Source organism: Giraffa tippelskirchi, chromosome 4 (genome assembly GCF_054371585.1).
Source record: "Giraffa tippelskirchi isolate mGirTip1 chromosome 4, T2T-mGirTip1v1.2.pri, whole genome shotgun sequence".
Taxonomy (NCBI): Eukaryota; Metazoa; Chordata; class Mammalia; order Artiodactyla; family Giraffidae; genus Giraffa; species Giraffa tippelskirchi.
Window position 1 is genome coordinate 176,881,118 of NC_137278.1, and position 23,670 is coordinate 176,904,787.

Genomic DNA, 23,670 nt, shown 5'->3' on the forward strand with positions numbered 1-23,670 from the left:
GGGTTTGATCCCTGGGTTGGGAAAGGCCACCCAGTATTCTGGCCTGGAGGATTCCATGGACTATTCCAAGGGGTTGCAAAGAGTCAGACATGACTGAGCAACTTTCACTTTATGACAGTTAACCTACCTACCTAACTTCTTACCTACCTATATATCTATTATAATATTAATTTTTGATAATCCATATAGAGATTATCAGGTAGAAACTTATCAACACTAAGATTGAGGATTATTTTCAACAAGTGTGAGGAACAGGAAATTAGTGGTTTCCTAAAGATGGAAGATTCATAAAATTTTGTACTCTAGGATCAATTTTATTTTTCATTTGGATACTATTAGCAAAAGCCTTCAGTAAAAGAATGAAATCAGAACAAGCTTGACTGCACTTTATATACTGATATGCCCAGAGGCCCTGACCATATTTTAGGCATATTAGTCACAAGAAGGAAGGCTAGGGTATGTATGAGGGGAGGAGAAAAGAAGCAAACTTCATTAATGATGAAAGACTTCAGGGCTGGTGGGCATGAAATCTTGGCTAGTTTAGAACGGCAAACCTATTATCCAAAAAGAATTTGGTATGTGAAAAGCATACCAAGTTCCAGCTTTTATGGATCCAAGAATGAGAACAAAACCATGTTTTCTAATGGGCTTCAAAGACCATGGTCACATACGACAATTTCATTTAGACATGCTCAAGCATGTCATTAAATTAGCATGCCTTTTCAAAGTTGAAGACCAAACCATGTATACTTTTCACCAAGAAATATCACTATTCAGTTTTTAAACTAACAAATAACTCAAAGCACTATATTTCTCATTTTTAACTTCTTTTTCCTTTGCATTATGATAAATATGGGATTTCAATTCTGCCTTATATGATTAACAATGGATCTCCTAATACTAGTGAATTAATATAGCAGATTAAAGTCTTTGTCTGTTAAGTCCAACATTAATGTAGTTTCTGTAGACTGTTAGCAGGACTGTAGTTACTGTTTATAAGCACACTTTTCTGTTTCTTTGCATATCTCACAATGTTGTGTTGATAAAAACTGGAGAGTCAAAATAAATCTTCTCCATCCTCTAGGAATAATTTTTGTGCTTCTTGTCTATTTAGGAACTTTCATTTTGTAGCTTTTATGACAATTTTTGCTAGTATTCTCATTGCCTTTCTGGATAAAATACTTGACAAAGATCCTTAGTCTTACCATCCTAAAAGTCCTGCTTGAACTCTCCATTTCAAAGAGTATCGATATTTGCCCAATTTCTTTTTCATACATTAAGTTTCTAGATTTAAATATTTAATTTATCTGAAATTCATATTAGTAGACAAAGTCCAGGAAGAAATTACAACCAGCTGCAATTACAACTGTTCCTGATTAACCCGGCCTTAAACTGTGAGTCCACTTAAACGTGTATTATTTTTTTCAGTAAACACAGCACTATATGATCATGACTGCTTGAATCTGCAGATGCAGAACTGTGGTAGTGAGGTCTGATTTTAGAACTTGAGAGTTGGCAGATTTTGGTATTAATGATGGGCCCTGGTATCACTCTCTCACAGATACTAAGAGATGGCTGAATTTTTAATCTTGTCTGGGTTAATTAGTAAAATACTTTTGAGAATCTAATAAATGCTACAGAGTATCTCTGCAGAAAAATCTGCACATCTACAAAATTTGCATAATTTCAGTAAATTCACAGACTGTCTAGGGCCCCTTTCTATGGAATCCAGATTAAAAATTTATAAATTATAGAAAAATTTGTGCCTCTTTCTGTATTCTATCGTATTCCATTGGTCATCGTATCTGTCTATATCCATAGCAGTGCCATACAGTTTTAATTACACCAAGCATCTTTCCTTGGTAGCTCAGTTGGTAAAGAATCCACTTGTAATGCAGGACACCCCGGTTCCATTCCCAGGTCAGGAAGATCTCCTAGAGAAGGGATAGGTTACCCACTCTGGTATTCTTGGGCTTCCCTCATGGCTCAGCTGGTAAAGAATCCGCCTGCAATGTGGCAGGCCTGGGTTCGAACCCGGGATGAGGAGATCCCTTGGAGAAGGGAACAGCTACCTAATCCAGTATTCTGGTCTGAAGAATTTCACGGACTGTATAGTCCATGGGGTCGCAAAGAGTCAGACACGACTATGCAAATTTCACAAGCATCTTTCTGCCTCAAAGCCTTTACACTTGCTATTCTCCATGCCTAAATACTCTTTTCCCCTAGCTAGTCTCAAAGTAAACTCTTCACTTCAATGCAGGTCTCAGTTCAAATGCTACCTCCTTAGAGTCCTTACCTGACTACACTATTTATACATTGGTTCCCTCACTTTTAGCTTCTTAGCTTCATTTTTCTTCATGACCCTGATCACTACTTCACATTTTATTACACCTTTAATAGTTTCCTGTGAGTTTTCTTTACAAGAAGGAAGGGGATTTTTTTTTTTTCACTACTGTATCCTCAGAAATAAGTACAGTCCCTGGAACATTTCAGGCGATCTTTTCAATTATTAATGTAAAACACCAAAGTTTGAACATGGCAACTTATTGGCTTATCCAGCTGGTCTAAGTAAGTAAAGTACATAAAAGATATATAAGCTCCATCTGCTTCCCAAGAAAAGTAATTTGTCAACTTTCTAGAATAGGATTGTGAAGCTTTAAGGGGCTAAGAGAATGCCAGTTGTTTCACTGTAGTTTTTACTGCAAGCATGTGAGAATAAAAGTAGTGAGCTGTTTAAGGAAGACTTGGAATACATTGATAGGACCGCCTCACTTCTGAAAATCGGAGTTACCTGGCAACATTGTTTGTTATTTCTGTTATAGATCTTCTCTAGTCAACTGTCAGCTACTAGGCAATTATACACACATACACACACACTCACACAACACTTTTTTTTCTCTTTATCAAAATATGCGTCCATTTGTAAGAAAATAAACACAATATATTTATTCATGACATGACTGGAGTGTCCTCATGGTACCCTGAGCCTATAGAGAACAAATTTCAACATCTGTCATATACTATAATGTTTCTTTTGGACAAGAATACTCCTTACAAACTCACAGAGGAGGGTACTCTTCTATGATTTTTAGTTTGGGTGATGAACATGTGCTGATTTATTCATGCCCTCTTTCCCAATTTCATGGTGACTAACAGCCCACATCTTTGTGAGGTTAAAGGAGTGGTCTGTGGTCACAAAGAAGTTTTAAGTAAACTCTCCCAAATTAGGATTTAACCAATGATCTTGACATTAGTGGCATGGAATTCCAACCAACTGAACTGACAGACAATTAAACATATATACAATATAAATTCATGACACTAACATAGTTACAGAAAGAATTAGAAAATAATCATTATGCTAGTGGAAAAAAGAAAAGAAAAAAGATAAAATTTATCACATTACTGTTACACTGTTTTCTCACCATAGATAGATATTACTTACAGATCTGTTTAATTTTCATAATAAATGGGTAATTGTGTGTTTTTGAGAACAAAATTAAGTGACTTTAAAAAAAAAAAAACTATAACATTGATCCTAGATACTAGAAGCACTCGGTTTCCTAGGGCTTCATTAAAATTAATAAGTCATAAGAAAATCTGGGTTTTTGTTCTCAAAAGCTGAAAAGAAAAGTCATTTCAGTCACATTTATAAAGCATGGTCAAATGAACAATCATGTAAAACAAAGACTTCTATGAATGTTATTTTTTGCTTTTTATGCTTGTTGGAGGAAAGATTTATTCAGTTATCTCATACCTGAGAAGACTAAATGCAAGTATTAATAGAACCATGCAAATTCAATTATAGAAAATTAAACTAATGAATTTTTAACTGTTCATTAATGTAATCAAAAATATTTTGAATGTAGGCCATATTTGTTGATATGTGTATATTTCATGAGACTACAGGGGTTATTTGTGAGGTTCTACTTTTACTACCACCTACAGGTAGATAGCTACACAAATTAGACACAGATGAATCTAATTAAACTGTTTTCAACACATATATATTATTTTGATTGTATGTGCATATTTGTGTTTGTGAAAAAGGAAAACAAACATATCAAAGAGGAGACAATGTAGTTATAGTGATTAAACATAAATTTGGATTCTGACTTCTTTGAAAATAGAGTAAAAAGGCAAAATTATCAGCATTAAAAAGTGAAAAGTACAGATATATTAAAAATTATTCAGTTAAAATATCAAACTCAAAAGTAAAATAATTATGCTCAATAAGGTGATTTTAAGTAAGAAAAAATAATAGTAAAGTTACTTTATTTTGAGGAAATTTAGAAGAAAGAAAATATTCATAAAGAGCTAATTTTACTAACCTGACTAATTTTTCTCTGCTCTTGTATAGCTTTTTGAATTGCCTGAGATACTTCCTCTTGATCTTTTGCGTGCTCAGTCTTCCATAACTCCCTTTCTTCAGCATGAACATTTTCCAAATGTTTTCTTTCTTCTTCTATAGCTTTTAAAACTGCATCCTTCACCACTTCTTTCTCAAGCTTCAAAACAAATAATGACCACAACAAAAATATCTGAGTGAGTGACCACAGTAATTCCTTGAATAAGACACACTGGAGTTAACCTAAAAAACACAAAACTTTGGTCTTATTGAGTTTATTTCTGACATAGTTTTTTTTTTTACTCATATGTAATAACTGCTGTAAAATAAAATCAATTGTTTGGTTTTACACAAATAACCAACTTATTTCCATGGTATTTCTAAATTTCAGAGAAACCAAGCCTTAGTTTAAAGTAGCAGTTTTCAAACTATTTTGCCTTAGGATCTCTTTACACTCTTAAAAATTATAGAGGACTTCTAAGAGCTTTTGTTTACATGGGTTATACATATTAAGATTTTCCACCTTAGACATTCAAACCAGGAGAAGACAAACATATTAACTAATTAATTAAAAATTAATAACATTAAATATTGACATGAATCCAACATGGGTGTACATGTTTTCCCCTTCCAGAACCCCCCTTCCACCTGCCTCCCCATCCCATCCCTCCAGGTCATCCAGGTGCACCAGCCCCGAGCACCCTATATCATGCATTGAACTTATTAATAATGAATTTTATGAAAATAACTAATTTTCCAAAGTTAAAAAAGTTAGAAGAATATCTGCAAACCTTATTATCTGACTTAATAGAAGAAAGCTTAGATTCTCATATCTGAGTTCTATATTAAATCTGCCATGATTTTTTTTTTTTGCTGAAGTGTATAAGAACAACCCAGCCTCACAAAGATATGAAGTAGAAAATTAAATGTATTTTATACATACTAAATGTGTCCAGTTGAGATCACTGTGGATATTCTTTCTGATTCCACACCAAAACTTAACGAGGAGTAGTTCTTAAAGGTAAGTTGCAATAAGGAAAATAAAATCACCTCAGTGAACTTCTTAAACTGTTACATTACAATCTTTTCTTACCTTCTGAATGAATTCTTTAGATGATTTTTTAAACATTTTTTATTTGGAAAACATTGATTCAATGAGTTATGCATCTTTTTCAGATGTCGACACATTTCTCAATATTATAACCAAAACAGTCATATTTGTTCATACCACCATCAATCTCATTAGAACAGTCTTTAAGTATTAAAAAGTAGAAATAAATCTTCCAAATTTCTAATTTTTGTTTTAAATCTCCAATTTTACATTCGCAAAAAAAACTGTCAGTTTTGTTTTGTTTTTTTCTCTTAAGGTGTTGGGCTCACTCTGCTTATTTTGGAGAAAGTGTCTGCCACATACTAAAGTCTGTATAACCCTAGTAATTCAGTAAAATGGCGTTCCATGAAAAAAGAGCCCATATGGATGCAACTCAAACAGCTGCCTAAGAATTTTCCTCAAGAAAATCATCATACTTCAGTTCAGTCGCTCAATCGTGTCCGACTCTTTGCAACCCCATGAATTGCAGCATGCCAGGCCTCTCTGTCCATCACCAACTCCCGGAGTCTACCCAAACCCGTGTCCATCGAGTCGGTGATGCCATCCAACCATCTCATCCTCTGTCGTCCCCTTCTCCTCCTGCCCCCAATACTACCCAGCATTAGGGTCTTTTCCAATGAGTCAACCCTTCGCATGAGGTGGCCAAAGTATTGGAGTTTCAGCTTCGACATCAGACCTTCCAATGAACACCCAGGATTGATCTCTTTTAGGATGGATTGACTGGATCTCCTTGCAGTCCAAGGGACTCTCAAGAGTCTTCTCCAACACCACAGTTCAAAAGCATCAATTCTGCGGTGCTCAGCTTTCTTCACCATCCAACTCTCACATCCATACATGACCACTGGAAAAACCATAGCCTTGACTAGACGGACTTTTGTTGGCAAAGTAATGTCTCTGCTTTTAAATATGCTATCTAGGTTGGTCATAACCTTCCTTCCAAGGAGTAACCGTCTTTTAATTTCATGGCTGCAATCACCATCAGCAGTGATTCTGGAGCCCAAAAAAATAAAGTCTGACACTGTTTCCACTGTTTCCCCATCTATTTCCCATGAAGTGATGGGACCAGATGCCATGATCTTAGTTTTCTGAACTTTGAGCTTTAAGCCAACTTTTTCACTCTCCTCTTTCACCTTCATCAAGAGGCTCTTTAGTTCTTCGTCACTTTCTGCCATAAGGGTGGTGTCATCCGCATATCTGAGGTTATTGATATTTCTCCCGGCAATCTTGATTCCAGCTTGTGTTTCTTCCAGTCCAGCGTTTCTCATGATGTACTCTGCATATAAGTTAAATAAGCAAGGTGACAATATACAGCCTTGACGTACTCCTTTTCCTATTTGGAACCAGTCTGTGGTTCCATGTCCAGTTCTAACTGTTGCTTCCTGACCTGCAGACAGGTTTCTCAAGAGACAGGTCAGATGGTCTGGTATTCCCATCTCTTTCAGAATTTTCCACAGTTTATTGTGATGCACACAGTCAAAGGCTTTGGCATAGTCAATAAAGCAGAAATAGATGTTTTTCTGGAACTCTCTTGCTTTTTCGATGATCCAGCGGATATTGGCAATTTGATCTCTGGTTCCTCTGCCTTTTCTAAAACCAGCTTGAACATCTGGAAGTTCACGGTTCATGTATTGTGTACTTCAGTACACAGTAAAGTCCATGGGCCTCCCACTCCTGACAGAGTTACCACTTTTTCTCTTGTTTTCAGCTCACAACCAAGTTTGACAAAAGCCATTAAAGCTAACAATCATCATTTTTTTAACTCCTGCTTTATTTCACAATTCTTTCAAATTACTCCCTTACTGTATACACAAATGCCTTCCATGTTGTTTATACCAAATGGTATTTTTTGTTGTTTTAATCCTTATTTTCATGACTTCAAGCAATGTTCTACAGAGTTGATTATTTCTGATTTTGTAGGGCCCTGTCTTTTCCTGGTTTGCATGAGAGCATGCTGCATATATTTCTTCTATGCATCCTGCTAAGTGTTTTCAGTTCTTTGAAACTTCTTCCTTTCTCTGGATCTGAATGAATACTCTGGGAGTTCACATCTTGGCCATCTCCTGTATCAACCATACCACATGTTGATTCCATCTTCTATTTCCAGAATTTGGCTATATCATTATTTTCCAAGTTATTACTGCTACTTGAGTTCTTGCTGCCATTCACTATCTCTTACCCAGACTTCAGATACATTCTGTTACTTCCTTCTCAGGCTTTGGCCTTTCTTGCTACAGTTTCCCCCAAATTAATATCAGTTACCATTATGACCCACCTATACTTGGAAATTTCAATGTGTCTCTACTTCTCTATGGAATAAAATTCCAACTCACTATTCAGAATGTTAATCATCCTTCAAGGTTCAGTTCAAAAGAAATTTACTATTAAAAACTACTACGACATGGAAACACAATCTATGCACTCGTAATAATTTAATGCGTTCCTTTTTACCTTATTAGTACATAAGGAAGGTTTTTTCAATCTGATTGTAAATTCTTTAAGGAAAAGACAATCATAGTCATTCTTGAACTTCCACCTCAGCATAGTGATTTGTACGTAGGAGACTTTCAGCATTTGTTTGCTAAATTTAAATATAAATCCCAAACGCAGCACTCAGTGCTCTATTTGTGTTAAAAAAAAATTAGTAAACAGAAACTTCAATTAAATAGTGTCAGGAGACCGTAAGATAGAACATGCTGTGACATGGCAGAGCCCAGCAGCAAGAAGCGAGACCCCTCTACTTTCCCAGTGAGAACTCAGCCGGTGAAACGCCATGGACTCTGTTCACCACGGCCCTCCCAGCTTCCCTTTCTTCCTCCTCCCTTCCCGTATGGAGACTTGCACGTGGCTCACAATATGGCTGCAGACCCTGAACTGCAATTCCCTGACAATCCTGAACAGATGCATCATTGCTGGGGAAACATCTGGCATTCTATTTATTTTAGGTCAACATGTTGGTGGCCTGCATAGGGATCAGAGAAGACGCCTGAAGGCTCCAGGCCTACTGAACAGATGTGGTACCCACTGTCATTCACTGCTTTCTCATCGATTGGAGTTTTGCAGGTACACCTTTCTCCTAGATCCTAAGTTCATGCCCTCTTTGTGTTTGAGGCTCTCCAGGTTTTATTCAGACTCTGTTTTAAGGTTTTGCATTTATGGTAAACGCCTTGTTCTGCACGGATTTGGCGCTTTAGTCTGATTTTGAGTTCAGACTGTTTCCATCAAAGCTGGCTTGAAATGCCTTGAGTCCGTTCCTTTGGGAATAATGACTTCTTCCCTGACACTGTATCTGTTTTCATCCTTTGGCCAATTCTTTGGAAGGGACTATTCTCTGGAAATTGACTGAAAAGGTCTTTGGCCTGGCTCTTCCAGGGCCACATTGTCTCCTTAGAACTGATTGGTGATAGCTTGTAAGCTGTTTGAGCTGTAAGCTGTTAAACTGTTTGAAATTGTCCTTTTAATCTAGAGAAAAACCTCTGAAAAATGAGATCCCACTTATCTAAGTATTTTGAAGTCACTCCCCCTACAGGGACTCCAGCTAAACTGATCCTTAAAAATGACAGTTCTAATCCTCCTCATGCTCATTTTTGAAAAAAAGAAAAGAAAAAAAGAAAAACTGACCTGACTAAAGACAAGTTAGAATATCAGTGGCCATTATGGGAAACTTTTGAAATTCCTAAACTTAATTTCCTTAAAACTGAATTCGATCACAACAGTTCAAAACCTTTCAGAACAGAGTGGTATGCCTGTTTTGATTGGTATCTTAAGACTTCTCACCATTATCCGAAACTGCAAATAGCCTCTCTGCAAAACAAGATTTTAAGATTAACTGAGGCAAACAAACAATTAAAGAAAGGTGAAACGGTTCCAAAAGCCTCAGGCTCTTCTTCCTTGGTTTCCCCAGCACCATCGTTCTCATATTTGGATCTTCTTGGCCAGATTCTGCCTCTGGCGCCATCTTCCTCCCACCTTTCTGTGCCCTTGATGCCTCCGCTATATCCCATAGTAATTATCCTATCAAACTTACCCTTTTTTCTAAAACTCTTCCCACCCCATTTTCCTCTGAAATATTCAGAACTTTTCCTGTAAAACTAAGCCTTCTGAGGATACAGAAGTTAAACCTTTAATTTCTTATATTCTCTGAACTAAACCTGAACTGCAAGTCATAATAAAATATTTTCTCAAAGTAAACTGAAGATCCTCATACATTTGCTGAGGAATTTGATACAGTCATTCAAACTTATCAACAGTGTTCCTCTGACTCATGTTAGCTAGTTCATATGCTTGTTGGTTAAGGCCAGGCCCAGCATAGGATGAAAACCACTAACTGGGAAAATCCTGAAAGGTCAGGCAATCATTAGATGACTTCATCGAGCAATTCCTGGGGCTTTTTGAAAACCTGTTGATGGAAACAGAATTCAGGATTGCACACAAAAATTGGATGACCCTTTTTATGAAGACTATAATCAACTTCAGAATGATTTTAAAGAAAATTCTGGTCTTCTTTCAGATGTTGATTCCACCCAGGCAGCTTTGAATTCTGTATTATTAATAGGCTGAACTGGGACCTCTTTCTTCCCTTCTAGTAAAAAGGACGAGGATGGAATGGAAAACTATGTCTACTTCAGACTTAATTAATCTAGCAAACCAGCTCTCTCACATTATAGATGCGTCACTGGAAAAGAAGAACACCAGGTTTCCTAATCTTCAAATCCAGCAAACGAAGACTTCTAAATGAAACCAAAACCTTCCCAGTTTCTGCTATAATTGCAAAGAGCCAGGCCACTGGAAAAGACTGTTACAAATTTAAGTACTTTGAGTGTTTTCGATCCTCTAATCAGCCTTTCCCTTGTCCTTTCAATTCTCAGTAGCAGGGTTTTGAGGAACTGGAGAGTCTCTTCCCAGTCCTTCCTCTCAGTTGGCTTGGAGAAATATTTTTCGTGATTGAGATGAATCTCTTCCTGTCTTAACGAACAACAAAGGCATAGTCTCAGGATTCCATCTCATTACTACAATGCAGCTCCTGCTGTGGTTCAAATAGTAAGGATCTCTAATGAGCTTCTTTTATTCACGGTCTGTAGATTTCAGAGTGGACTGAAAGAAGCCTCTCCTCACAGACAGGATATTCTCTCTTCTGTGGCTAAGGTACTTTTAGAAAAGTTTGTCCCTACCTGAGGAGCTCGTTTCAAACATCATAGTGATCTAGAAATCCATTTTACTGGCGATGCACTTCAACAAGTTTGTGCTATTTTGCTGGTTTTAAAACATTTTCACTGTGCTTGTTGTTTGTTGCTATTTAGTCACTAAGCCATGTCCAACCCTTTGCGACTCCATGGACTGCAGCGTGCCAGGCTTCTCTGTCCTTCACTATATGCTGGAGTTTGCCCAAACTCATGTCCATTGAGTCCATCATCTCATTCTCTGCTGCCATCTTCTCCTTTTGCCTTCAATCTTTCCTAGCATCAGGGTATTTTCCACTGAGTTGGCTCTTTACTACATCAGGCGGCCAAAGTATTGGAGCTTCAGCTTCAGCATCAGTCCTTCAGTGAATATTTAGAATTCATTTCCTTTAGAATTGACTGGTTTGATCTCCTTGCAGTCCAAGGGACTCTCAAGAGTCTTCTCCAGCACCGTAATCAAAAGCATCAATTCTTCAACCCTCAGCCTTCTTTATCTATGGTCTGCCTCTCACATCCACATATGACTACTGGAAAAACCATAGCTTTGATTATATGGACTTTTGTCAGTAAAGTGATGTCCTTGCTTTTTAATACGCTGTCTAGGTTTGTCATAGCTTTCTTCCAAGAAGCAAGTGTCTTAATTTCATGACTGCAGTCACTGTATGCAGTGATTTTAGAGCCCAAGAAAAGAAAATGTCACTGTTTCCACTTTTTCCCCTTCTATTTGCCATGAAGTGGTGGGGCTGGATGCCATGATCTTAGTTTTTTCATGTTGAGTTTCAAGCAAGCTTTTTAACTCTCCTGTTTCCCCCTCATCAAGAGGCTCTTTAGTTCCTCCTCACTTTCTCCCAGGAGAAGGCAATGGCAACCCACTCCAGTACTCTCACCCAGAAAATCCCATGGACGGAGGAGCCTGGTGGGCTGCAGCCCATAGGGTTGTGAAGAGTCGGACACGACTAAAGCGACTTAGCAGCAGCAGCAGCAGCAGCAGCAGCACTTTCTCCCATTAGAGTAGCATCTTCTGCATAACTGGAGGTTGTTGCTATTTCTCCCAGTAATCTTGAATCCAGCTTGTGCTTCATCTACCCTGGCATTTTGCATGATGTACTATGCATATAAGTTAAATAAGCAAGGTGACAATATATAGCCTTGTTGTTCTCCTTTTCCAATTATGAACCAGTCAGTTGTACCATGTCCAGGTCTGTTGCTTCTTGACCTGCATACAGGTTTCTCAGGAGACAGATAAAGTGGTCTGCTATTCTCATCTCTTTAAGAATTTTCTAGTTTGTTGTGATCCACACAGTCAAAGACTTTAGTGTAGTCAGTGAAAAGAAGTAGATGTTTTTCTGGAATTCATTTGCTTTCTATATCATCCAACAAATGGATCACAGCTTTGTAGTGGTGAAGGGGCTTGTGTAACTCAATGAAGTTCACGACCACCAAAGATGGATGGGTCATAGTGAAGAGTTTTGAAAAAATGTGGTCCACTGGAGGAGGGAATGGGAAACCACTCCAATATTCTTGCTGTGAGAACCCCATGAACAGTATGAAAAGGCAAAAAGATATGACACCGGAAGATAAATTCTCCAGCTTGGAAGGTGTCCAATACTCTACTGGGGGAGAGTGAAGGGCAATTATTAGTTCCAGAAAGAATGAAGAGGTTGGGCCAAAAGAGGAATGACACTCAGCTGTGGATGTTCCTGGTGGTGAAAGTAAATCTGAAGCTGTTAAAAAAAAAGAATATCACATAGGAACCTGGAATGTCAGGTCTGTGAATCAAGGTAAATTAGATGTGGTCAAGCAGGAGATGGCAAGAGTGAACATCGACATATTAGGAATCAGTGAACTAAAATGGATGAGAATGGCGAATTTAATTCAGAGCACCATTATATCTACTACTGTGGGTAAGAATCCTTTAGAAGAAATGGAGTAGCCGTCACAGTCAACAAACAGTCCAAAATGCAGTACTTGGGTGCAATCTCAAAAATGACAGAATGATCTTGGATCATTTCCAAGGCAAACCATTCAACATCACAGTAATCCAAGTCTATGCCCTGACCACTAATGCTGAAGAAGCTGAAGTTGATCAGTTTTATGAAGATCTACAAGACGTTCTAGAACTAACACCAAAAAAAGATAGCCTTTTCATCATAGGGGACTGGAATATAAAAGTAAGAACTCAAGAGATACTTGGAGTAACAGGTAAATGTGGCCTTGGAGTACAAAATGAGGCAGGGAAAAGGCTAACTAAGAGTTTATCAAGAGAACACACTGGTCATAGCAAACAGCCTTTTGCAACAACACAAGAGACAACTCGACACATGGACACCAGTGTTAGTCCCTCCGTCATCTACAACTCTGCAACCCCTTGGACTCTAGCCCACCAGGATCCTCTACACTGGAGCAGGTAGCCATTCCTTTCTCCAGGGAACCTTCCTGACCCAGGGATCAAACTCAGGTCTCCTGATTGCAGATGGATTCTTTACTGCCTGAGCCACCAGGGAAACCCCTACACATGGACATCACCAGATGATCAATGCCAAAATCAGACCGGTTATATTCTTTGCAGCCAAAGATGGAGAAGCTCTATACAGTCAGCAAAATCAACACCTGGAGCTGACTGCGGCTCAGACCATGAGCTCCTTATTGCAAAATTCAGGTTTTCCTGCTTTCTTCAATCTAAGCAATGTAGGGAAACTAGGCCATTCACTGTGCTTACCACTCTCAAGCTCTCTGGCTTAGTTGAACACACACATAGCATATTGAGATTCAGTTAGCAAAATTTCTTTCTAAATCTCAGGTCCACCCCTTTTGGAACTCATATAAATGCTCACCCCTCTTAAAAAATATTTATTTATTTACTTTGCTGTACCTGGTCTAAGTTATAGCATGTGGGGCCTTTGATCTTGTTGTGGCATACAGGATCTTCAGTTATGGCATGCAGGACCAAAGAGTCCACATGCCACAATTAAGTCATTCCAAATATCACAACTAAACTCTTACCCTCCAAGACAGTCACAAGACATCCAATGCACTTGGCTCCTGCCTCTTTGGACCCACAACTAACAAAAGGAGAGATACTCCAATATTGCAAAGGCCTAGTTGTTTCCATTGAGAACAACCATGAAGAACATGTTTCCATGAAGAACAACTATGCCTTGGTAGAGGAAACCTTTTCACAACATACCCTTGAGAGGTGATGACCTTAAGCATCATACCTTGCACCTGGAGATTTGCCTACTGGAAGACATACTTCCAGAAGAATGCTCTTCCACCTCACTGGAGAGGCCCCAATCAGGCACTGATAACTAGCCTCTGCACTATCAAACTCCAAGGAACAATTCTTGGATTCACGGTACACAGCTTAAGAAAGCACGAAACCCCAACTGGTCATGCACATCATCTGGTGATCTGAAAGTAAAGACTTCCTGGAAATGAAGTCAATGACATCTGATAAGATAGCTTTCCCTAGATACCTAGACCAGGCTTGTTAAAAGTTTGTCACCAAACCTTTGATGATGATGATATAACACTTCAGATGATCTCTGAGGTCTACAATCTTGATAACATGTGGATTTTAGATAAAAACTGCCTAAGATGTCTCCCTTCTATCCCTCCTTCTTACTTGAATGCAACTGCAATAGTTCTCCAACCTGCACCACTTTCCTTCTGACAATGATGGACAAAAATTACTGAAACCAGAAACCCTGACTCTTAGTCTGTGACATTTTCAGAGAAAGATCTTGATCTAAGGGGAAAATTGAAAAAAATTCAGAAACAGAAACATCAATTAAATAGTGTCAGAAGATCCTTTTAAGGGGGAGCTGTCACACCCTGCAACTATAGTAGAGTCCAAGAGAAAGAAGAAAGACCCCTCTTCTTTCCTGCCAGGGACTCAGCCAATGACAAGCCATGAACTTTGTATTTCCTGCAACCCTTACAACTTCCTTTCCTCTCTATTAAAGTGTTCTTATTGCCACATGGGAATTTGTATGTGGCTTGCCATGCTAGAAGACCCCAAATTGAAATTCTCTCATAATACTGAAAAAAACATACTTTTGTTGGACAAATATCTGATGGTGTATTTCAGGTCAACATATGTATACATTAGCATACATATATTTAAAATCTATGTATATATTACCCAGATGATTTATTTCAAAGTTGGCTTTAAAAATCATACACCTTGATAAACACATATGTACATACAATAAACACACATACTCAATACTTGTGTGATACCTGTCAAATACCAATGGGATATTGGTGCTCCTATGTAGATATATTGTTTTAAACATATGATTGATAATCTAAATGTAAAGCATTTCAATATCATTATCTTGTGTAATGTATGTTTAACAAGACTACAAGCAGCAGAAGAGGAAAACAATTCTTGAATTTTCTGGAATGAAATACTTTAAAAGTAGACTGACTATACCATTAAGGAACTCAGTTTATTAATTTCATTTACTTGCAAAGAAACTTATTACTGATGGGTCTATACCAGGTAAATACTTAGGCATAAATATAACAAAAACAATTCTTACATGAGACCAAAAACATTCAGTTTAGGCTTTGACGTGAGGGTAAACATAAAAGCAATTGAACTAATAAAAAGTATTGGAATTAAATTTCACAATAAACTTTTCAGATAGAAATACCTTTGCAGCAGATATTAATGCTTCTTTATTTTTTTGCCTTTCTTCCTCCAAACATCTTTCCAATATTTCCTGTCAATGATAAGACAGTTAGACATTACAGTATTATTTGGGGCAACAGAACATTCTTTCCACACTCTAAGCAAAATTAAAATATTACCTTCTGTTCTTGAGATTGCTGAGTCAAAGCTTCCTTTATTTTTTCTTTTAACAGTTCCTTCTCTGTGTCAAGCATTTCAAGGAGCCTCTGATGCTACAAGGAAAGTTAACTGCATTAAGATTATGGCTCTGAGATAGATAATCTATCAACACAGAGAACAGCTGGTGGAATTCATCTGAAGTCGTTACCAGGGGAAATAAGAAAGTTGGCTACAATGAGGGCTTAGGAGCCAAAAATCTGAATTGCCATTTGTTTCATCAGTCAAGACATACTTTTTTCATCCCCAAATTCTGTATAGTAGATGATGTGAAATCTAATTTGAAAGATATTCCAAATATGAAGTGAATCAGAAAATGATAAAATTCCTTTTCCAAAATTAAACTTGGAAAATATACTTATTAAAATTATTAATATTAGCTTGCAGTGAGAGCAATCAGATTATAACTGATGTCTGCCTGATGAAAAATTATCCTAACAGAATATTTGTGTTTCTAGTAAAGTACTGTTAAAGAAATTGAAAGATCATTAGTCTCATCCTGAGATTTTACTACAGATTCAAAAAAAATAAAAATAAATCCATGAAAGTAGTCAGAGGAATATTATTGTGATAGCTAATGTTAAAGAATACAGAGTTCATGTATTCATTTTTATTCAACTGTAGTAGTAAAAAAGCACACAGAGTCATCATCAAATTATCATTATTCAAACTTGGAGTTTGAATGAAGTTTTGTTGAGAAAATTTGACCTCTGTGGCCTCAACACCTTCAATATAGATAAGCCAGATACTTGTTCTGAACAGTGCTCTCAGGGAAAGCAATACATATGTATTCCCATTCACACAGATTTCTCCTCAGTTACTAAAGGCAAATAAGATATTTTCTCAGATTTATAATGCTATTTACATAAAAGCCTCCTTTAAATACGAACCAATTTCTGATACTCAGTATTTTAAAACAGATCTATGTCATTCGAAGTTGTTCTGATTTAAAATAGCTTTTAGGCAGGTAATCTAAGTTGAGAGTAAGTGACCAAAGAGAAAGTTAAGATAGTCTATGATTCCTATTTTTAATTGTAATGCTTTTATCTTAATTTTTCAAGACAATAAGAAAAATTACACGGAAAGTGTGATTTTTCTTTAAAAACAAATCCAAACTGCGATATAAATCATGACACCATGATGAAAAATTGTTGGTATCCTAGGAATTTGTGGAAATCATTTGATTAATAAATCAGTAGGCCTAGCATATGCTATATAATAACTAAGACTTTAACGTTATATTTTTTGAAAGTCTAAACGCACACAGAATTTCATAAAGTCAGAAACAACACCTAATACTCTTTACAAAACACACATGATAAAATATTTTACCAGGCAAATAATTAGACCAAAAATGGTAAATACAATTCTCACTTGAGACTGAAAATATTCAATTTAGGCTTTGAGATGAGGGTAAACATAGCAAAAATGGAACATGTAAAAATTACCAGAATTAAATTATAGAAGAAATTTTTAAGAGTCGTCAATAATATTGAAAGTCATTTCTCCTTAAAATGAACAGTTAAGTTAATAAATCAGACTAATGGAGAAGGCAATGGCACCCCACTCCAGTACTCCTGCCTGGAAAATCCCATGGATGGAGGAGCCTGGTAGGCTACAGTCCATGGGGTCGCTAAGAGTCAGACGACTGAGCGACTTCACTTTCACTTTTCCCTTTCATGCACTGGAGAAGGAAACGGCAACCCACTCCAGTATTCTTGCCTGGAGAATCCCAGGGACGGAGGAGCCTGGTAGGCTACAGTCCATGGGGTCGCTAAGAGTCAGACGACTGAGCGACTTCACTTTCACTTTTCCCTTTCATGCACTGGAGAAGGAAACGGCAACCCACTCCAGTATTCTTGCCTGGAGAATCCCAGGGACGGCGAAGCCTGTTGGGCTGCCGTCTATAGGGTCGCACAGAGTCGGGCACGACTGAAGTGACTTAGCAATGGAAATCAGTAAGTAATTAACTATAAGTAGGCCACTTTTCTCTGACGCTTCTCTTGTGGCTCAGCGTAAGGAATCCACCTGCCAATACAGGAGATGCAGGTTCATCCCTGAGTCAGGAAGATTCCCTGGAGAAGGAAATGACAGTCCTCTCCAGTACTCTTGCCTGAGAAACTCCATCAACAGGGGAGCCTGGGGGGCTACAGTCCATGGGGTCACAAACAGTTGGACAAGACTTAGTGACTAAACAACAAAGAAGCCACATTTCTCCAAGGTCCAACAAGAACTAGTAAAAGAGGATACAGTAGCTCAAAATGACAATGCAAGAATTAGAAAATTCATTTCTGAACTTCATTTCTTCATTCTGAAGTACACTACAATGAAACACTATTTTAAGCTTGTTTGAGCCAAAATAAACACAAGATAATCATTTGAAAGAAGCACCCTACAAAAAAATATACCTTAAGTAAAATTCTAGATCTAATGGAGAAAATGCAAAGTAACTACCATATATATGTGTGTGTGTATATATATACACACACACATATATATAAAATAATAGCTAACATTTTTGAGCACTTTAAAGTTTCAGACACTGTTAAAAGTGTTTTACATGTAATTGTACCATAATAAATACAACAAACTGCTAAAATGAATGGCAGTCTTCCTCATTTTCAGACTGAGTTATGTGAGACACAGAGAGGCTAAGAAATTTACAGGTCTTGAAGGAAGAGCTTCAGCAATAATTATATCTATACACTCATTTTCAGCAGTAATAATCATTTAATAGCTAAAAGCAGTGCCAGTATTACCTAGTTACTAAAGCTACATGATGTAAGTATTATAACTGGTAAGACTTCATTTCCATTTGGCTTTAAAAGAATTTGAGTAATCTGGTTTTGATTTTGTTTTTTTCAGAATAATATTAAAAAGATTCTTTGAATAAATATCCCTTGATGTTAGGAAAGATGATTGAAAAAGATATTGAATGGTATGGGAGAAGGTCAGTTTTCATTTCAATCCCAAAGAAAGGCTATGCCAAACAATGCTCAAACTACAGGACAACTGCACTTAACTCACACGCTAGCAAAGTAATGCTCAAAATTCTCAGAATCGAAAGAGACACGTGTACCCCAATGTCCATCACAGCACTGTTTATAATAGCCAGGACATGGAAGCAACCTAGATGCCCATCAACAGACAAATAGATAAAAAAGCGGTGGTACATATACACAATGGAATATTACTCAGCCATTAAAAATAATACATTTGAATCAGTTCTAATGAGGTGGATGAAACTGGAGCCCATTATACAGAGTGAAGTAAGCCAGAAAGAAAAACACCAATACAGTATACTAATGCATATATATGGAATTTAGAAAGATGGTAACAATAACCCTATATGCGAGACAGAAAAAGAGACACAGATACATAGAACAGTCTTAAGTCTTATTAAGATAACTAACATGATTTAAATCTCTATGAGCTTTTAAAGGACTTTGAATAGCATGCACATGGCTCAGTTATTTGGAACAACCCAAGGCTCCTCCATCACCAGATGGCCAACACCGAAATCAGATTGATTATATTCTTTGCAGCCAAAGATGGAGAAGCTCTATACAGTCAGCAAAAACAAGACCGGGAGCTGACTGTGGCTCAGATCATGAACTCCTCTTGCCAAATTCAGACTAAAATTGAAGGAAGTAGAGAAAACCACTAGACCGTTCAGGTATGACCTAAATCAAATCCATTACAATTATACACTGGAAGTGAGAAATAGATTTAAGGAACTAGATCTGATAGACAGAGTGCCTGATGAACTATGTACGGAGGTTCAGGACATTGTACAGGAGACAGGGATCAAGATCATTACCAAGAAAAAGAAATACAAAAAAGTGAAATGGCTGTCAGGGGAGGCCTCACAAATAGCTGTGGAAACAAGGGATGCAAAAAGCAAAGGAGAAAAGGAAAGATAGCCATTTGAATGAAGAGTTCCAAATAATAGTAAGGAGAGATAAGAAAGCCTTCCTCAGTGATCAATGCAAAGAAATAGAGGAAAACAATAGAATGGGAAAGACTAGAGACCTCATCAAGAAAATTAAAGATAAAAAAGGAACATTTCATGCAAAGATGGGCAAAATCAAGGAAAGAAACAGTATGGACCTAACAGAAGAAGATATTAAGAGCTGGCAAGAATTCACAGAAGAACTATACAAAAAAGATCTACATGACCTAGATAACCTTTATGGTGTGATCACTTACCTAGAGCCAGACATTCTGGAAAACAAAGTCCAGTGGCCCTTAGGAAACATCACTACGAACAGAACTAGTGGAGGTGATGGAATTCCAGTTGAGCTATTTCAAATCCTAAAAGATGATCCTGTTAAAGTGCTGCACTCATAGGGCAGCAAATTTGGAAAACACAGCAGTGGTCACAGGACTGTCAAAAGTCAGTTTTCATTCCAATCCCAAAGAAGGGCAATTCTGAAGACTGTTCAAACTACGGTACAATTGCACTCATCTCACACACTAGGAAAGTAATGCTCAAAACCCTCCAAGCCAGGCTTCAACAGGTAAACTTGCAGATGGTCAAGCTGGACTTAGAAAAGGTAGAGGAGCCAGAGATCAAACTGTCAACATCCGTTGGATCAGAGAAAAAGCAAGACAATTCCAGAAAAACTTCTGCTTATGCTTTATTGATTACGCCAAAGACTTTGACTGCATGGATAACAACAAACTGTGGAAAATTGTCCAAGAGATGGGAATACTAGAACACCTTACTTGCCTCCTGAGAAATCCATATGCAGGTCAAGAAATAACAGTTAGAAATGGACATGGAACAACAGATTGGTCCCAAAATGGGAAAGTAGTACGTCAAGGCTGTATATTGTCACTGTGCTTATTTAACTTCTATACAGAGTACATCATGTGAAATGCTGGGCTGGATGAAGCACAAGCTGGAATTAAGATTCCCAGGGAAATATCAATAACCTCAGATAAGGAGATGACACCACCCTTATGGCAGAAAGAAGAGGAACTAAAGATCCTCTTGATGAAAGTGAAAGAGGAGAGTGAAAAAGCTGGCTTAAAACTCAACATTCAAAACAACAGATCATGACATTCAGTCCCATCACTCCACTGAAATAAATGGAGAAACAAGGGAAACAGTGAGACTTTATTTTCTTGGGTTCCAAAATCACTGCATATGGTGACTGAAGCCATGGAATTAAAAGACACTTGCTCCTTGCAAGAAAACCTATGAGAAACCTAGACAGCATATCAAAAAGCAGAGACATTATGTTGCCAACAAAGGTCCATCTACTCAATGCTATGGATTTTCCAGCAGTCATGTATGGATGTGAGATTTGGACTATAAAAAAAGCTGAGCACTGAAGAATTGATGTTTGAACTGTGGTGTTGGAGAAGACTCTTGAGAGTTGCTTGGACTGCAGTGAGAACAAATAAGTCAATGCTAAAGGAAATCAGTCCTGAATATTTATTGGAAGGACTGATGCTACAGCAGAAACTGCAATATTTTGGCCACCTTACACAAAGAACTGACTCATTGGAAAAGACCCTGATGCTGGGAAATATTGAAGGCAGGAGAAGAAGAGGGTGACAGAGGATAAGATGGTTGGATGGCATCATTGACTGAATGGACATGAGTTTGAATCAACTCTGGGAGTTGGTGGTAGACATGGAAGCCTGGCCAGCTACAGTCCATGGGGTCACAAAGAGTAGGACACAACTGAGTGACTGAACTGAATTGAAAATTGACATTTTAGTGATTTATCCCTTCAATCTATCCCAGTATCAGGGTCTTTTCCAGTGAGTCAGTACTTCCCATCAGGTGGCCAAAGTATTGGACTTTCAGTTTCAGCATCAGTCCTTCCAGTGAATATTCAGGACTGATTTCCTTTAGGATTGACTGATTGGATCTCCTTGCTGTCCAAAGGACTCTCAAGAGTCTTCTGCAACACCACAGTTCAAAAGCATCAATTCTTCGGTGCTCCTCTTTATTTATGGTCCAACTCTCATATCCATACATGACTACTGGAAAACCAATCAGTTCAGTTAATTCAGTCACTCAGATATGTCGAACTCTTTGCGACCCCATGATCCACAGCACTCCAGTCCTCCCCAACCATCACCAACTCCCGGAGCACACCCAAATCCATGTCCATTGAGTCGGTGATGCCGTCCAACCATCTCTTCCTCTGTCATCTCCTTCTCCTCCGGCCCCCAATCTTTCCCAGCATCAGAGTCTTTTCAAATGAGTCAGCTCTTCACATCAGGTGGCCAAATTACTGGAGTTTCAGCTTCAACATCAGTCCTTCCAATGAACACCCAGGACTGATCTCCTTTAGGATGATCTGGTTGGATCTCCTTGCGGTCCAAGGGACTCTCAAGAGTCTTCTCCAACACCACAGTTCAAAAGCATCAATTCTTTGGTGCTCAGCTTTCCTTAGAGTCCAACTCTCAGATCCATACATTAGCACTGGAAAAACCATAGCCTTGACTAGATGGACCTTGGTTCACAAAGTAATCTCTCTGCTTTTTAATATGCTATCTAGGTTGGTCACAACTTTCCTTAAAAGGAGTAAGTGTCTTTTAATTTCATGGCTGCAGTCACCATCTGCAGTGATTTTGGAGCCCCCAAAAATAAAGTCAGCCACCGTTTCCCCATCTATTTGCCATGAAGTCATAGGACTGGATGCCATGATCTTAGTTTTCTGAATGTTGAGCTTTAAGCCAACTTTTTCACTCTCCTCTTTCACTTTCATCAAGAGGCTCTTTAGTTCTTCTTCACTTTCTACCATAAAGGTGGTGTCATCTGAATATCTGAGGTTATTGATATTTTCTCTTGGCAATCTTGATTCCAGCCTGTGCTTCCTCCAGCCCAGCGTTTCTCATGATATACTCTGCATATAAGTTATATACGCAAAGAGACAATAAACAGCCTTGACGTACTCCTTTTTCTATTTGGAACTAGTCTGTTGTTCCATGTCCAGTTTTAACTGTTGCTTCCTGATCTGCATACAGGTTTCTCAAGAGGCAGGTCAGGTGGTCTTGGTATTCCCATCTCTTTCAGTATTTTCCACAGTTTATTGTGATCCACACAGTCAAAGGCATAGTCAATAAAGCAGAAATAGATGTTTTTCTGGAACTCTCTTGCTTTTTCAATAGGGTCACCCAAAACAGACAGGTCATGGTAGAGAGTTCTGACAAAACGTAGTCCACTAGAGAAGGAAATGGCAAATCACTTCAGTATTCTTGCCTTGAAAACCCCATGAACAGTATGAAAAGGCAAACTCACAATACATTTTACATTATCACCCGCAAAATAAAAAAGTTAGGTATAAATCCACCACAATGTGTTAAAAGAGGTATATTAGAAAGACTACAAATTCTGATGAAAGATATCAAAGAACAATTAAACAAATAAAAATACATTTTTCGTGTTCATGAAAGGGAGACTGAATGCTGTCAATATGTCAGTTCTTCCCAACTTGATGTATAAACACAAGGTAAGAGAAATGGTATGGACCTAACAGAAGCAGAAGATATTAAGAAGAGGTGGCAAGAGTACACAGAAGACCTGTACAAAAAAGATCTTCACGACCCAGATAATCACAATGGTGTGATCACTCACCTAAAGCCAGACATCCTGGAATGTGAAGTCAAGTGTGCCTTAGAAAGCATCACTATGAACAAAGCTAGTGGAGGTGATGGAATTCCAGTTGAGCTATTTCAAATCCTGAAAGATGATGCTGTGAAAGTGCTGCACTCAATATGCCAGCAAATCTGGAAAACTCAGCAGTGGCCATAGGACTGGAAAAGGTCAGTTTTCATTCCAATCCCAAAGAAAAGCAATGCCAAAGAATGCTCAAACTACTGCACAAATGCACTCATCTCACATGCTAGTAAAGTAATGCTCAAAATTCTCCAAGCCAGACTTTAACATATGCGAACCGTGAACTTCCAGATGTTCAAGCTGGTTTTAGAAAAGGCAGAGGAACCAGAGATCAAATTGGCAACATCTGGTGGATCACTGCAAAAGCAAGAGAGTTCCAGAAGAACATCTATTTTTGCTTTATGGACTATGCCAAAGCCTTTGACTGTGTGCATCACAATAAACTGTGGAAAATTCTGAAAGAGATGGGAATACCAGACCATCTGACCTGTCTCTTGAGAAACCTGTATGCAGGTCAGGAAGCAACAATTAGAACTG

The 23,670-nt window shown here is 38.0% G+C and overlaps 1 protein-coding gene across 46 annotated transcripts in view; it reads right to left on the reverse strand.

Annotated features, from left to right (window-relative positions):
• Nucleotides 1-23,670, reverse strand: part of CCDC91 (coiled-coil domain containing 91) — a 381,232-nt gene that overhangs the window by 128,428 nt on the left and 229,134 nt on the right. For 42 of the 46 annotated variants that reach the window (XM_081591771.1, XM_081591770.1, XM_081591792.1 and 39 more), the window contains 3 exons: nucleotides 15,455-15,547; nucleotides 15,298-15,366; nucleotides 4,332-4,508 (listed from right to left, as the gene is read on the reverse strand). In XM_081591771.1, the coding sequence (XP_081447897.1) occupies nucleotides 4,332-4,508; nucleotides 15,298-15,366; nucleotides 15,455-15,547 (339 nt within the window). Of the gene's footprint in view, nucleotides 1-4,327; nucleotides 4,509-15,297; nucleotides 15,367-15,454; nucleotides 15,548-23,670 lie in introns of all 46 variants that reach the window. The other 4 variants (XR_014082453.1, XR_014082452.1, XR_014082451.1 and 1 more) reach the window with 1 other exon arrangement.